Here is a 15,054-nt window from a genome sequence, read left to right as displayed (position 1 = left end):
AGACAAATCTGCACACACTCCTTTGCTGCCCACCATACACCCAGCAGCCTCCAGTGGTGTTTTTTTTTTCCCCCGGTACGCGGGCCGCTCACTGTTGTGGCCTGTCCCGTTGCGGAGTACAGGCTACGGACGCGCAGGCTCAGCGGCCATGGCCCACGGGCCCAGCCGCTCCGCGGCATGTGGGATCTTCCCGGACCGGGGCACGAGCCCGCGTCCCCTGCATCGGCAGGCGGACTCTCAACCACTGCGCCACCAGGGAAGTCCTCTCCAGTGGTTTAAAACTGCTCAGTGATGGCTTCTCATAGTCCATATCGTTCTTTCTCATCTCTTTGCTTTTCCAGTTCAGTTCCCTCTGTGCCCCTCCCCACTCTTTCTGGTGAATTTCAGTGCCAGTGCAGTCATAAACCTTTGTAGAGAAACTTGGCCGAGTGACTTAGTGGTTAACAACTCAGGCATTGCCAAGCAGACAGATCTGGTCAAACCCTGACTCTGCCATTTGTGTGATCTCAGGCAAGTGACTTCTCTGAATTTTTAGTTCCTCATCCATAACATGGGGGCAATAACATTGATCTCACAGAGCTGGTTTGAATGCTTAATGAGATGAGACACGGAAAGCCCTTAGCACAGTGATATGTGGTAGGTGCTCAAGATGTACAAGGTGTTATTGTTAATTATATGTCATGACTACAGTGTAAAAATCAGCTTGTAGAGTGCGGTGTAGGCTTTGAAGGGTTTAGAAAGGAGTTATAGGAAAAAATGTTTAACGCAGTTGGAAATGGAGGCAGAGAAATAAGGGGGCGAGATTTGGCTCAAACTCAGGAGCCCACCACTTCAGGCAGGGCAGGGTCATAGTTAAGAGCGTGTGTTCTGTTGGACTTGCTGGGTTCAGATCCCTTCTTTGCTACTTACGAGATGAATCTTGGTGGGCAAGTGACCTGGCCTATTGAAGTTCAGCTTAGAAAAATAGGATTTGCTAATAGTGTCTAAATCTTACAGGGCTGGACTTCCCTGGTGGCGCAGTGGTTAAGAATCCGCCTGCCAAGACAGGGGACACGGGTTCGAGCCGTGGTCCAGGAAGATCCCACATGCCTTGGAGCAACTAAGCCCATGTACCACAACTACTGAGTCTGCACTCTAGAGCCTGTGAGCCACAATTACTGAGCCCACGTGCTACAACTACTGAAGCCCGCGTGCCTATAGCCCGTGCTCTGCAACAAGAGAAGCCACCACACTGAGAGGCCCGCGCACCGCAACGAAGAGTAGCCCCTGCTCACTGCAACTAGAGAAAGCCCGTGCACAGCAACGAAGACCCAACACAGCCAAAAGTAAATAAATAAAAAATAAATAAATTTTAAAAATCTTATAGGGCTGTCCAGGGAATTTAGAGACACACAGTTCTGGCACAGAGTAAATTATCAGTGGTTGTTAATCATTATTAAAGTCTCATGGTACTCACTTTCTAGAAATATCCCTCTAATTCAACTTCCAAGGCTAGAAGGAATGATGCTTACAAAGGATCAGGAAGTGATTTAGTCGTGTTCAGTAGATAGAGAATAAAAGAATCTCCAAATGGGAGGCCTTTCAACAAGGTACTTTATTGGAGGGCATGGCATAAGGTGAAAGCCATGGGGCAAGTAGGGAATCACAATTTCCTGAGACGATACTCAGCGTTGACAGTACTTCTTGGTGTTCAGGTTCTTGTGCTCCTTGTTGTACGGGACCTTTGAGAAGCAGATGGCAGCAGTGCGGTCACAGTTGCAGATGAAGGCCTCACAGGCATCGTTTTTCTCTGGAAAAGGGCAAGAACAGAGGACTGAGCCAAGGCAGTTCATGCTTTGTACAATCCAGGGGCAGGAAGAATTAACTGAAATGATCTGGTGACCATTCCATTGGTGCAAATTTAGGGTTGACAGATAAAGCAAATAAAAATACTGGAATTTCAGATCAACAATGAATGTAATATTTGGGACACAGACTAAAACAATCATTTCTTGTCTATTTGAAAATCAAATTTAACTGGGCAGCCTGTTTTATCTGGTGATCCTAGGTGTGATAGCTTCTTTTTGGAAAGTTCTATTTCACACCTCTAAATGTACTCACTGCTTTTAAAACCCATATAACCACAGAACTCTGATAACATAGGCAAGCAATTGCAAACCGTATGGAAAATACTATGACATATACTCAAGGCAGCAAAGTATTGTACATTTCAACTTAGTGAAGTTTCATAAGCCAATTTCTCTAAAGCGCATATTTAAAAAATTACAGAATGTCCTTAAAATACAATATTATACAGACATTTAAAATAATTATGTCTATATGTGGAAATGTTTCCAAGATATTTTATTAAAGGGAAAGAATACATAGTATATGCCAAAAAAATATTGAAGGGCAATACATCTACTGGTTATGTTGGGTATTAGGATTATAGGTGCCTTCTTCTTTCCATGACATACATTACTGTAGAATTTGAAATTACATTACTTTGACCTTGTTTACTTTTGTAACCAAAAGAAACAACAAAAATAACATTTAAAATACATTTCATGGAAATAAAAACCAAAATAAACAAATGGGACCTAATGAAACTTAAAAGCTTTTGCACAGCAAAGGAAACCATAAACAAGACAAAAAGACAACGCTCAGAATGGGAGAAAATATTTGCAAATGAAGCAACTAACAAAGGATTAATCTCCAAAATATACAAGCAGCTCATGCAGCTCAATGGCAAAAAAACAAAAAACCCAATACAAAAACGGGCAGAAGACCTAAAATAGACATTTCCCCACAGAAGATATACAGATTGCCAACAAACACATGAAAGGATGCTCAACATCACTAATCATTAGAGAAATGCAAATCAAAACTACAATGAGGTATCACCTCACACCAGTCAGAATGGCCATCATCAAAAAATCTACAAACAATAAATGCTGGAGAGGGTGTGGAGAAAAGGGAACCCTCTTGCACTGTTGGTAGGAATGTAAATTGATACAGCCACTATGGAGAACAGTATGGAGGTTCCTTAAAATACTAAAAATAGAACTCCATGTGACCCAGCAATCCCACTACTGGGCATATACCCCGAGAAAACCATAATTCAAAAAGAGTCATGTGCCACAGTGTTCATTGCAGCTCTATTTACAATAGCCAGGACATGGAATCAACCTAAGTGTCCATCGACAGATGAATGAATAAAGATGTGGTACATATATACAATGGAATATTACTCAGCCATAAAAGGAAACAAAACTGAGTTATTTGTACTGAGGTAGATGGACCTAGAGTCTGCCATACAGAGTGAGGTCAGTCAGAAAGAGAAAAACAAATACCATATGCTAACACATATATATGGAATCTAAAAAACAGAGTTCTGAAGAACCTAGGGGCAGGACAAGAATAAAGGTGCAGATGTAGAGAATGGACTTGAGGACATGGGGAGGGGGAAGGGTAAGCTGTGACAAAGTGAGAGAGTGGCATGGACATATATACACTGCCAAATGTAAAATAGATAGCTAGTGGGAAGCAGCTGCAAAGCACAGGGAGATCAACTCGGTGCTTTGTGACCACCAAGAGGGGTGGGATAGGGAGGGTAGGAGGAAGAAGCAAGAGGGAGGAGATATGGGGATATATGTATACATATAGCTGATTCACTTTGTTATACAGCAGAAACTAACACAACATTGTAAAGCAATTATACCCCAATAAAGATGTTAAAAAATGCAAAAAAATAAAATTTCAGCTTTATTATCCATAATTTAATTATGTATATCTGCTTACCTTCAATACTCTTATTAAGGTTTTGTTTCTCTCTGCTCCTTTCTCTTAAAAATCATGAATGTTTTCCTCACCTACTCCATTAAAGCATAAATTAGTGCTTAACTAGATTATGAAGTGTGCATAATGAAATAATTATTTAGTGAGTTATTGTTTTTTTCTTTTAATTTTTTTATTGAAGTATAGTTGATTTACAATGTTGTGTTAGCTTCAGGCGTACAGCAAAAGTGATTCAGTTATACATATATATATTCTTTTTCAGATTATTTTCCATTATAGGTTATTACAAGATATTGAATATAGTTCCCCATGCTATACAGTAGGACCTTGTTGTCTATTTTATATATAATAGTGTGTATGTAGCAAGTTATTGTTAATCATGTGAAGAAACATCTTCTGCTGCAGGCTTCTTGACCTGCTTTTGGGGGGAGAAGGCAGTTGCAGTTAAAAATAATTATTTGCAAAATTGTGTGGGGTGTGTGTGTGTGTTTCTCCTGGGGAGAGTGTCTATAGCTTTCATCAGATTCTTAAAGGAGTCCAGAATCCATAGAAAGAAACTCCTGCGGGCTTCCCAGGTGGCGCAGTGGTTGAGAGTCTGCCTGCCGATGCAGGGGACACGGGTTCGTGCCCCGGTCTGGGAAGATCCCACATGCTGCGGAGCGGCTGAGCCCATGAGCCGTGGCCGCTGAGCCTGCGCGTCCAGAGCCTGTGCTTCGCAACGGGAGAGGCCACAGCAGTGACAGGCCCGCGTACCGCAAAAAAAAAAAAAAAAGAAAAAAGAAAAAACAAAAAGAAACTCTTGCTGATCAAATTGCAGTGCAAAAATATGATTTCTCATATATTTGGCTTTCTGAAGTGGAGCACAACCAAAATCTCCGTTACCGGGAGACTGTGTAAGCAAATTAAGCTATTTTATGCAGTGATGAAAGAAGTAACAATGAAGACTATGAAACAATATGGAAACATGGTCATAACAGGGTGATAAGGGAAAAAAACGCAGAATGCAAGATTGTATCTAGACTGTGCAATCATCAAACATTTACATCCAGCAGGATGCCAGGCTCTGCTCTAGATTCTGGGGATACAGCAATGAAGAAAACAGACAACAATCCCTGTCCCTGTGAATCCTACTTTCTATTGGAGAGACAGCAAATGAAGAAATAACATAAATATATCAGCCATTCAGAAATTCTGTGGAGAAAATAAAGCAGAGAGAAAAAGGATAATGCTGGAGAGATTGAGGGAGTGTGTTTGCAATTTAAAAGAACACATTGAGGGATTTCCCTGGCGGTCCAGTGGTTAGAACCCCGAGCTTCCATTGCAGGGGGCCTTGGTTCGATCCCTGGTCGGGCGCGGCGCCCGGCCAGAAAATAATAAATAAATAAAAGAACATGTTGAGGGAAGACCTTACTGAGAAAACAACATCTAAAGAAAGATCTAGAAAGAGGGAGTGACTCAATCAAATATCTGGTGAGAAGTGTTTCATGCAGAAGAAGCAAAGAACGTGTGATGGGCACATGCCTAGCCAAGTTAAAATGACATAAGCCTTATTCCAAAGATAAGGGTGAAAAGGAACACAGAGGCATGAAACCATTTATTTCTTAGGATGATGAGATGCCAGGTAATTTTTTTCTTGGCACTTGGGGAGTTGGATTATGGCTATTCCAGTGTTGTTAGTATGTGTATTTTTTTGCTTTTTTATTTTTTGCGGTGCTCGGGCCTCTCACTGTTGTGGCCTCTCGCGTTGCGGAGCATAGGCTCCGGACGCGCAGGCTCAGCGGCCATGGCTCACGGGCCCAGCCACTCCGCGGCATGTGGGATTCTCCCGGACCAGGGTACGAACCCGCGTCGCCTGCATCGGCAGGCGGACTCTCAACCGCGCGTCGCCTGCATCGGCAGGCGGACTCTCAACCACTGCGCCACCAGGGAAGCCCATTGGTACGTTTTTCAAAAAGTGGGATGTATCTGTGAGTGCAAAATGAAGGGCAATTGAAATTCAGAATGCTGGTCTCACACGTCAATACCCTACACCTCTCTGAATTGTCTGCTTTTCAGAACCGCCTTCATGAAGGGATACATTTCACCATGAGCGCTGCATAACTTAGTGGATAAGACCAGAGCCTTTAAAATCAGAAGCAACTGAGTTCAAATGCTGGCCCTACCTCTCATAAGTTGTGTGATTTGGGGCAAGTGACTATTTTTGAGCCTTAGCTTCCTAAACTGTAAAATGGGCTTAATAAAACCTATCTCATATACACAACTTGCCTAATACCTGACATGCGATGAAAACCTGATACGTGCTAGTTCTTAGCTCTTTTTAAGAAACAATGAAGCAGTATGGCATGGCAGCTAAAAGCAGAGGTTTTGGAGTCATATAGACCTATGTGCAAAAACCAAACACCGGGGCTCCCCTGGTGGTGCAATGGTTAAAAATCCGCCTGCCAACGCAGGGGACACGGGTTCGAGCCCTGGTCCAGGAAGATCCCACATGCTGCAGAGCAACTAAGCCCATGAGCCACAACTACCTAGCCTGCTCTCTAGAGCCCGGGAGCCACAACTACTGAGCCCGCTTGGTACAACTACTGAAGCCTGCGTGCCTAGAGCCTGTGCTCTGCAACAAGAGAAGCCACTGCAATGAGAAGCCCGTGCACCACAACAAAGAGTAGCACCCACTTGCTGCAACTAGAGAAAGCCTGCGCACAGCAACGAAGACCCAATGCATCAAAAAATAAATAAATACAATAAATAATTTTTAAAACATTATGTAAAAATCAAAACGAAACACCACCATTTATGGGCTGTGTGCCCTTGGGCAATTAGCTCAGCCTTCTGAGCCTCAGCTTCCTCATCTGCAAAATGGGGATAATATATAGTACCTCTATCCCTTAGGGTTGTTTCGAGGATTAAAGGAGACACTGCCTGGCACCAAGAAAATGATCAATCAGTGGTGACTATCATTACAATTATTTCTCACCATGCCTACTGAGGGCCTTTGAGCCAACAAGGGGGTAAACCTACCGTTGTTGCAGGTGATCTCAGTGTTAGAACACGAGTATGAGTAGCTTTCGGTGTAGGGATTGTCCAGGAGGAATGTACAGCTGTCTAGTTTCTTGGCTTCTCTGTAGCAGTTGTCGTGTGTCTGGCAGCACCTGGAGAGGGGGAGGTACAGAGCTGAGGCAGGAGCAGGGGTAGGGCAGCAGGTCAGCCTGAACCTGCCCCCTCGGGAACAGGTGGGGATGTTTTAGCTGACCTGCTCTGAGAGGTACTGGTCCTGCGGCTTGAAAAAATTAAGTCCTTTTCTCATGTTTACTGAAGGCGATTTTAAAATGGTTTCAGGAATACAGTACAAGCCTATACTCTGAAGATGCAGTGAGGGTTTCACCACTGCAGAAGACACCCCTTGCAGTGATGTTTTGTGTTGCAAAGTCCTGCCACTAGAGGGCAGCAGCACCCACTACTTTACATCCCCGACCTTCCGCTTTCCAACCCCGATAGGGAGCATTGGATTCAGGCTTTTCTTGTTTATATGAGGTGAAACGTGTTATCTTCAGCAAATAGGCAAATCTCCTTTCTGTGCCTCGTGAGATCTTTGGCTTGTGCCCTCCCCCCATCCCAGGGATACTCTCCCGGCAGATCAACTCACGTGTCCAGTTCATCCACAGGGGTCCCTGATCCACCCAGGCCACAATAGCAGCCGTAGTCGTTGAAATCCAGCAAGGGGTCACTGCTGGGGATCGTGCACTTGATCATGCGGCGGAACTGCCATAACGCCCGCGGGCTGACGCCGCTCTGGGCAGCGCCCACTGCAGGAAGACACAGTCAGAGTTCGAATACGTCCTGGTTGGCTGCCGGTGCCCCAGGGACCCCACTGCCTGCTTGCTCTCTCAGACCCCGCGCGTCCCCGTAACCCCGGCCAGCTGCCTACCCTGAAAAGAGCTGGATACAGGAACCTGGTAAAGTGAATAGGAATTTTCTTAACAGCTCACAAAACATAAAACTCACCATTTAAACCAAAGTGTACAATTCAGTGGTTCTTAACATTCACAGAGTTGTGCAACCATCACTACTAATTCCACAACATTTTCATCACCCCCAAAAGAATACCCAGTACCCATTAACAATCGCTCCCCTTTCCCCGCTCCCTTCTGGCAACCACTAATCTGCTTTCAGTTTCTATGGATTTCCCTATGCTGAACGCCTTGTATAAATGGAATCATACAATATATGGTCTTTTGTGACTGGCTTCTTTCACTTCACATAACGATTTGAGGTTCATCCTTGTTATAACATGTATCAGTACTTCATTCCATTTTATGGCTGAATAATGTCTGTATAGATAGACCACTTTTTTTTACCCATTCATCCCTTGATGGACATTTGGGTTGTTTCTACTTTTTGGCTATTATGAATAATGCTGCTATGAACATTTGTGTACTAGTTTTTGTGTGAACATATGATAGTTTAAAACTATCCCCGTTATTTATCCAGCAAATACTTATTGAGCACCTGCTATGTGCTAGTCACTGCCCTGGGAGCTGGAGATACATCACTGAGGAAATTTAAAAAATCTATAACCTCATTGAGTTTATGTCCTAGTTGGGGAGAAAAACAATAAGCAATAAAAGTAATAAATAAGGAAATTGGATATTGTGTTAGAAGGTGGAAAAATTGGTGTAGGGCAGGGGAATCTAAACGGAGGGTTGGGTGGGGGAATGACAGGGTTGGCGGGGGCAGGAATGTAAGGAATAGTGAGAGGCCTGTGTGGCCTCTGTTCCCAACAGGAAACAGGGCAACCTCTTTTCTGCCCCGGGACCCACACACCTCCTCTTCCCTCTGTCCGGCACACTGGTCAGCTCACTTTTCAAAAGGCTGGAACATCTTGGTTTAAATGCTACCTCTTCAAAGAGGCGCTTTGACCACCCAAGCTCAGTGGCTCCTCTGCTACCACTTTTCTTCATGTTCTTTATAGTACCTCGAACAATCTGTATCCCTCTATTTAATGCCTCCCTGTCACAGGACCATAAACTCCTCAAGGACAGACCTCATGGATTTTATTCCCCAGGGCCTGACACAAAGGAAGCACTCAATAAATATATGAAGAGTTACATGAATGAAATCATCAATATGTGATTTTTTTAAAAGTAATTCTTTATTTATTTACTTATTTATTTGGCTTAGTTGTTCCACAGCATGTGGGATCTTCCCGGACCAGAGCTCAAACCCATGTCCCCTGCATTGGCAGGCAGATTCTTAACCACTGCACCATCAGAGAAGTCCCAATATGTGAATTTTTAAAAGTGCCTGGCACATAGTAGATACTCAATATTTATCTATTAAGTAAGTTTTCAAAGTCAGCCTCTAGCTGAGTGTTTGCCCAAATCAAGCACAAGGCTTGGAACAGCCGACTTGGAAGCAGGACCTCTTTACCTCCTGTGTAGAGCCCTACCTGTGAGATTTGGTGCCCTAAAGAGAAGATGGTGCTAAATGATTTGGGGATACTGTCCAATTAGCCATCAGTGTCATCTCTTTGCCCCATACCAGGCCCTTCCTGTGCTTGATCTGCTGTGGACACTGAAGTCGCTCCATGTGCTTAAGCTCCAGGGTGAAGGAAGGGAGGCAGCTTGTCGTTCTCCCCGCAAGAGCAGCCTCCACGGTGGCAGCCCACAGAGGCTGTGTCCAGGAGCAGAGCCTGGAGCTTGCTCAGATGGGAGTGGCCTGGCTACCTTGGCCCATCTCCAGACCACCACCCCTTCTACTTCCTTCCACTTTCTTTCTCTCTGACCCAGCCAGCTCTGCTCTTTGCAGAGGCCAGACCTGCACAAAGCTACTGCTCGTGTGTGTGCACGGGCATGCGCGCTCCTCGGACGGGGAGCATGGCTCGTTCCTCTCTGGGTCCCCAGTCTCAACCCTGAGCCTGATACCTTAGAGGCTGTGATACCATCCATGTTGAGTGAATGAATGAGCAATGGCTGAATGGGGTGGGATTTGAATTCTAGTGAATTCTGATGCTATTAGTTCATTCACTAAATAGTGCAAACAGCAATATTCCTGCTCCCATGGAGCCCACACTTAGGTGTGGGTGTGGGATAAAGAAAGAAGTGAGTCGACAACAGACACACTGCAGGCAAAGACAGGTGCTGAGAAGACCTTGTACCGAGGCCATATGGTAGGGGAAAAGGAGAGGGGGCTCTCTTAGCTTGGATGGAAGGGGTAAGCCTTTCTGAGATGGGTCATCTGAGTTCAGACCTGAAGATTGAAAGGGTGTCAGCTGCGGGGGGGATTTGAGGGGACCCCAATATGGGACCTCTTAAGCCCCACGGTGAGCCCTGAAAAAGACTCCAGGTCTGGCCAGCCTTGTGACCTGTGGCCCCCATTGCAGAGGAGAGAGATCTCAGCTCAGGAAGGGGTGGAGCTGGGGGACTCGCCTACCTGTGAGCAGAGCAGCCAACACGAGGAATTTCATCCTGTCCTCAGTTGGTGAGCAAGAGAAAAGACTGATGTCACCATGGCCTCCCTTCTTATAGCTGCCCCACCGCCCCAAGATAAGACTGTAGTGTTTACTTTGCTCCCTGCTGACTCTGTGTTGGCCTTGAATCTGGTACAGAAATAAACCTGAACAACAAGAAAGCCCTGGCAGCTGGTGGGCATTGGAAGTAGTGTACATATTTGTCATCAGTGCTTTTGAAAGAAAGGAATTATTTCTGGAGGTGCACATCTTGGAATCTTGACCCTCACACCCAGCCATTTGCACTCAGCCCAGCTTCATCATTTGTGTGTGTGTGTGTGTGTGTGTGTGTGTGTGTGTGGCAAAGCTGTCAACCTCATTGAACAACCGGGAGAAGGGGGATGGGAAGGAAGTGACGGTTGCCTCCATGTCCTCCCATGTGCTTGAGTCTGGGCTGTGGGTCTCGTTGGATGGTTCCCATCAATTATGCACTTTGCTGATAAGGAAACAGGTTCAGAGAGGTCAAACAACTTGCCGCAAGTCACACAGCTAGCAAATGGCAAAGCAGGGGCTCAAACTTAGGTATGTCTGATTCTAAGGCACACATTTAATTTTTTCCCCACTACATCAATACCACTCCCCTCTCCCCATTTCCCACAGTGGGCTTGTAAGGAAACCCTGGGCTTTGGAATTCTAAAGGCTTGGATCTGACTTGTAGAATAAAAAGGGTTTTAGAATTGTCATATCAAAGGTCTAAATAACGTTTTTAGGTGAAATTCACATTGTAAGACTTTATTATTATTTATTCATATAGCGTTATTTATTATAATATTAACAAGTTTATTTTAAAATGTTATTTGTTTATTTATTTGGCCGCACCACGCAGCACGTGGGATCTTAGTTCTCCGACCAGGAATCGAACCCGCGTCCTCTGCAGTGGGAGCACAGAGGGAGTCTTAACCACAGGACTGACAGGGAAGTCCTCCATTTTATTTTTAAAGTGAACAATTCAGTGGCATGTAGTACATTCACAGAGTTGTGCAATGACCATCTCTACCTAACTCTAGAAGATTTTCATTCTCTCCAAAGGAAACCCTGTCCTCATTAGCAGTCACCTTCCCCCAGCCCTCAGCAACCACTAATCTGCTCTCTGTCTCTATAGATTTACCTATTCTGAATGTTTCACATAATATACAATATTTTATAATTGGTTTACTTGGTGCTCTCCCATTTGGTTCTTATGTGATCTCTGCAACAACCCTGTGAGTTACAGAGACCCTATTGTTTTATTTTCATTTATTTATCTATTCATTTACTTATTTTTCTTGAGCAGAGAATTCCCTCATGCCCTCCTGCCGCCTGCCCCCACCCCGCCACAGCCTCACCTATAGTTTCACCTGTTATTCATATCTTACATTAGTATGGTACTTTGTTATGATTAGTGAACCAATATTGATATATTATCATTATCAAAAATAATGTTAATAAACTCAGGTCCATAGCTTATTCAGATTTCCTTAGTTTTTACCAAATGTTCTTGTTCTGTTCCAGGATCCAATCCAAGATAGCACATTATATTAAGTTGTCTCCTTAGGCCCCTCTGGGCCATGGCAATTTCTCAGACTGCCTGTTGTTGAGGACCTGGGGAGTTTGGAGGGCTACTGGTCAGGAATGATAGGATGCCCCTCTATTGGAATTTGTCTGATGTTTTTCTCATGATAAGACTGGGTGTTGGTTAATGGGTTTGGGGAAGGAAGATGACAGAGGTAAAGTGTCATTTTCATCCAATGGCTGTGTTAGGTTTGATCATCTCGTCTTGGGATGCATCTTGGGCACTTTCCAGATGAGGACACTTGCCAGATGAGAACTTCTAGATGAGGTTCAGCTTGGGGTGGAGCTGGAAATGGCCATGCCAAGACTTGAACCCACACCCGCCTCTGAGCCACTTCCCTCCGCCTTGGGTGAGGTTGTGTTAGGTTATGTCGTGTGTGAGTCAGAGCAGAATTGGTAATTCCGACCCTGTGACTTCTGCTCACGCACGCACCCCACAATTCCAGCTCTCTGTACTTTTTCCTTGAGCGTGCACTGGAGCCAAGAAAGAAGAAATCCATCTGGAAGGGCTTCCCTGTTTCATCCCAAATCCAGGGGCCCCAGGAAACACCCTTCAGCTAATGCGGTAACACTGAAACAACATTTAGTAAGCAGATGGGGGAAACTAAGGCCCAGAAAGGGGAAGTGATTTATTTGCTTGGGCCTGACTCAGCCCCTATTTGACCCAGGGTTCATGCCACCCGTCTATTCATACTTGCCTGTAGACATTCTACAACTGTCCAATATGGTAGCCATTAGCCACAAGTAGCTATTTAAATTCATTACTATCAAATAATATTGAAAATCAGTTTCTCGGTCCCACCAGCCACATTTCCAGTGTTCAATAGCTACATGTAGCCAGGGGCTGCTGTTTTGGACAGTGCAAATATAGAATGCCTCCGTCATCACAGAAGGTTCTATTGGACAAAGCTGCTCAGGATAGCATAGCGCCTGTCCCAGTGCCGGCCCAGAGGTGTGGGGAGGAGGCGAGAGCTTCTGGAGAAAAAACAGGGTTAGCTCTGGACCCAACATCAGCCTGACAAATAGTTCTGCCTCTTCAGTCCCCAGAATGAGTGAAGGCTGCCCAAGGAAAGGGGAGGCATAGCCAGCAAAATGCTAAGTTGCTCTTATGTGGGGTTCTTTGGGGTGAGAAGAAAACAGAGGAACAGGCACTGCTCCTGTTGGGGGTGGTCTGAGGAAGGAGGAGTAGCTGGTGCTACAAAGTCCTCTAAGGCTAATAGTATTAACTACCATTTACTGACCACTAACTAGTCCAGGTCGCATGCTAAGAACTTAGCATAGACCTCTGAGGTAAGTCCGATGACAAACTCCACTTTACAGAAATGATGGAGGCTCAGAGAGGTTAAGTGACTGTCCCAATGTCACACAGCAGGACCAAGATGTGAGCTGGATCTGCTGCTTATGATACCACAATATCGCCCCATGACAGGGAATTGTAGTAGCAGGTGGGAGTGCCAAAGGCCCCTGGAGCAGAAGGAGGTTTAGTCCTGCCTGCTTCCCTCCTTCTCTCCACCTCCCCCAGCCAGCTAGAGGCCGTCCACAAGGGCAGGCTGGACAAGTTCCCATGTGCGATTTATGCCAGAGCTTAGGCAAAGCACCTGGTGGGAGAGGGGTCAGGCCACTACTGGAACCCTCTCCCCCTGGAAAGAGATGTGCTAAATGTTACAATCCAAACCTCTGCAGGAGACACAGAGGTGGCAGAGGAATGGACCTGGCAGGTCACTGAGTAGCCCACCAGGCCGCTATACTCTGTACCGTGACCCACTGCTGCCCCCTGCACAGGTGTGTACAGTACAGCTTCTCCCAGCCTGGGAAAAACACACTGTCTAGTGGAAAGAACAGCTAAGTATAGCTTCTTGACTCCTTCAGGTGACAAAACACCCACACTCCAGCAAGGTCACACCTGCTGCGCCCCTGGGACACGGCTCCTGCTTCCCCAAAGCAGCTACCAGCTACCATTTGCTGAGTGCGTCTATGTGCTCGGCCCTGTGCTAAGAGAGTCATGTTGTTTTTCAGCCTAATAACCATCTTCTGGCATAGTTATTGTTGTCATGATCTTCCCCTTTTTACAGATGATGAAACAGTTTCAGAGAGCTTAAGTAACTTACTCAAAGTCACACAGCTGGAAAGTGGTGGAGATAGGATTTGAACCTACATGTTCCTACCTCTTAGTCCGGCACTGAGCCCCGTATGTGGCTGTTGGGAGGTTCCCAGAAGGCTTTAGGTAACACTGGTCTGGGTTCAATTTGGCTGGAGTCACCGTAAGGGGCTTATTCTCATCCCTCCTCTTATCACACCATCTCTGTCTCCAGTTGCATCTGAGCTCAACTGAGAATATTTCTCAAACTGAGTACAACCACCGAGGAAACTGACCTTCTTCAGAGTCCAGGTCTTCAGAAACCCAGGAACTCTCCCCAACACTCCCTCTCCTCACCCCTTTCCCCATCCAGTCCCATCCCAAGTCCAGCTCTCAAGCCACACCCTTCTTTCAACTTCCAACACCCTGGTTCTTGCCCCAGCATCTCTTGCCCAGATGGTTGCAGCAGTCTCCTTAGTCTCTGTGCTCCCCTCCACAATGGCGTCCCTCAAATCTGTTCCCTATTGTATAGGCTAATGACCTTTTCAAATGCAAACCTGATTACATCATGTCATCACTCTCCCACCCCATTGCCTAAAACCCTTCACACCTTCCCAGCGGCTCTTATATAAGAAACAAAAGCAGCCTAGAGGCCCAGTCGGCTCTGCCCCTACCTACCTCCTGGAGCCTGTAGTAGGGTGGGATACCCTCTTCTCTAGACGCAATGGACCGTCTCTCAGCTCCTTGATTGACGTCCTCATGCTTCCTCCCATTTCAAGGCTTTTGCCCCTGCTGGTCTCCTCCTCCTGGTATGCTCCTCCACCCCCTCCCGCCCCCAGCCTTGCCTAGTTAATTCTTACTCTTCTTTCAGATCTCAGCAGAACTTGACGCCCCGCTACAAACCCAAATGAAGTCAGTGCCTTCAGGTGACTAATCGTTCTGTTTTTCTTCCAGGGACGGAAGGGTTCTTGGGATACAGCGTTTCCTGTTTTCAAACCAGAAAAGCCCCCAGCAAAGTAGGACAAGTTGGTCACCCTCTCAGTGCCCAAGAGTGCCTTGTGCACAGTAGACAGTAAGGCAACCGCAGTGTGTGAACCGCAGCTGTCAGTCCCACTCGGGAGGCAGCAGCCGTTGCCGAGCCCCA

The 15,054-nt window shown here is 45.8% G+C and overlaps 1 protein-coding gene across 1 annotated transcript; it reads right to left on the bottom strand.

The window, feature by feature from the left end:
• Positions 1-1,633: 1,633 nt before the first annotated feature.
• On the bottom strand, positions 1,634-10,240 carry PLA2G1B (phospholipase A2 group IB). The gene is made up of 4 exons (XM_059040610.2): positions 10,207-10,240; positions 7,421-7,580; positions 6,796-6,926; positions 1,634-1,789 (listed from the first exon to the last, which is right to left on the bottom strand). The coding sequence occupies exons 1-4, from the start codon at positions 10,238-10,240 to the stop codon at positions 1,665-1,667; spliced, it is 450 nt and encodes a 149-aa protein (XP_058896593.1). The 3' UTR covers positions 1,634-1,664.
• Positions 10,241-15,054: the final 4,814 nt, after the last annotated feature.

Source organism: Kogia breviceps, chromosome 15 (assembly GCF_026419965.1).
Source record: "Kogia breviceps isolate mKogBre1 chromosome 15, mKogBre1 haplotype 1, whole genome shotgun sequence".
NCBI lineage: Eukaryota > Metazoa > Chordata > Mammalia > Artiodactyla > Physeteridae > Kogia > Kogia breviceps.
Note: the sequence above shows the minus strand (reverse complement) of the source record. Positions and strands in the feature narration are given on the sequence as shown.

Excerpts from the sequence above, each read along its gene's own strand:
- PLA2G1B (XM_059040610.2), bottom strand. The coding sequence starts at position 10,240 with ATGAAATTCCTCGTGTTGGCTGCTCTGCTCACAG. Across the intron at positions 7,581-10,206 it reads GTTGGCTGCTCTGCTCACAG|TGGGCGCTGCCCAGAGCGGC; the intron begins GTAGGCGAGTCC and ends GTCTTCCTGCAG. Across the intron at positions 1,790-6,795 it reads TGAGATCACCTGCAACAACG|AGAAAAACGATGCCTGTGAG; the intron begins GTAGGTTTACCC and ends GCCCTTTTCCAG.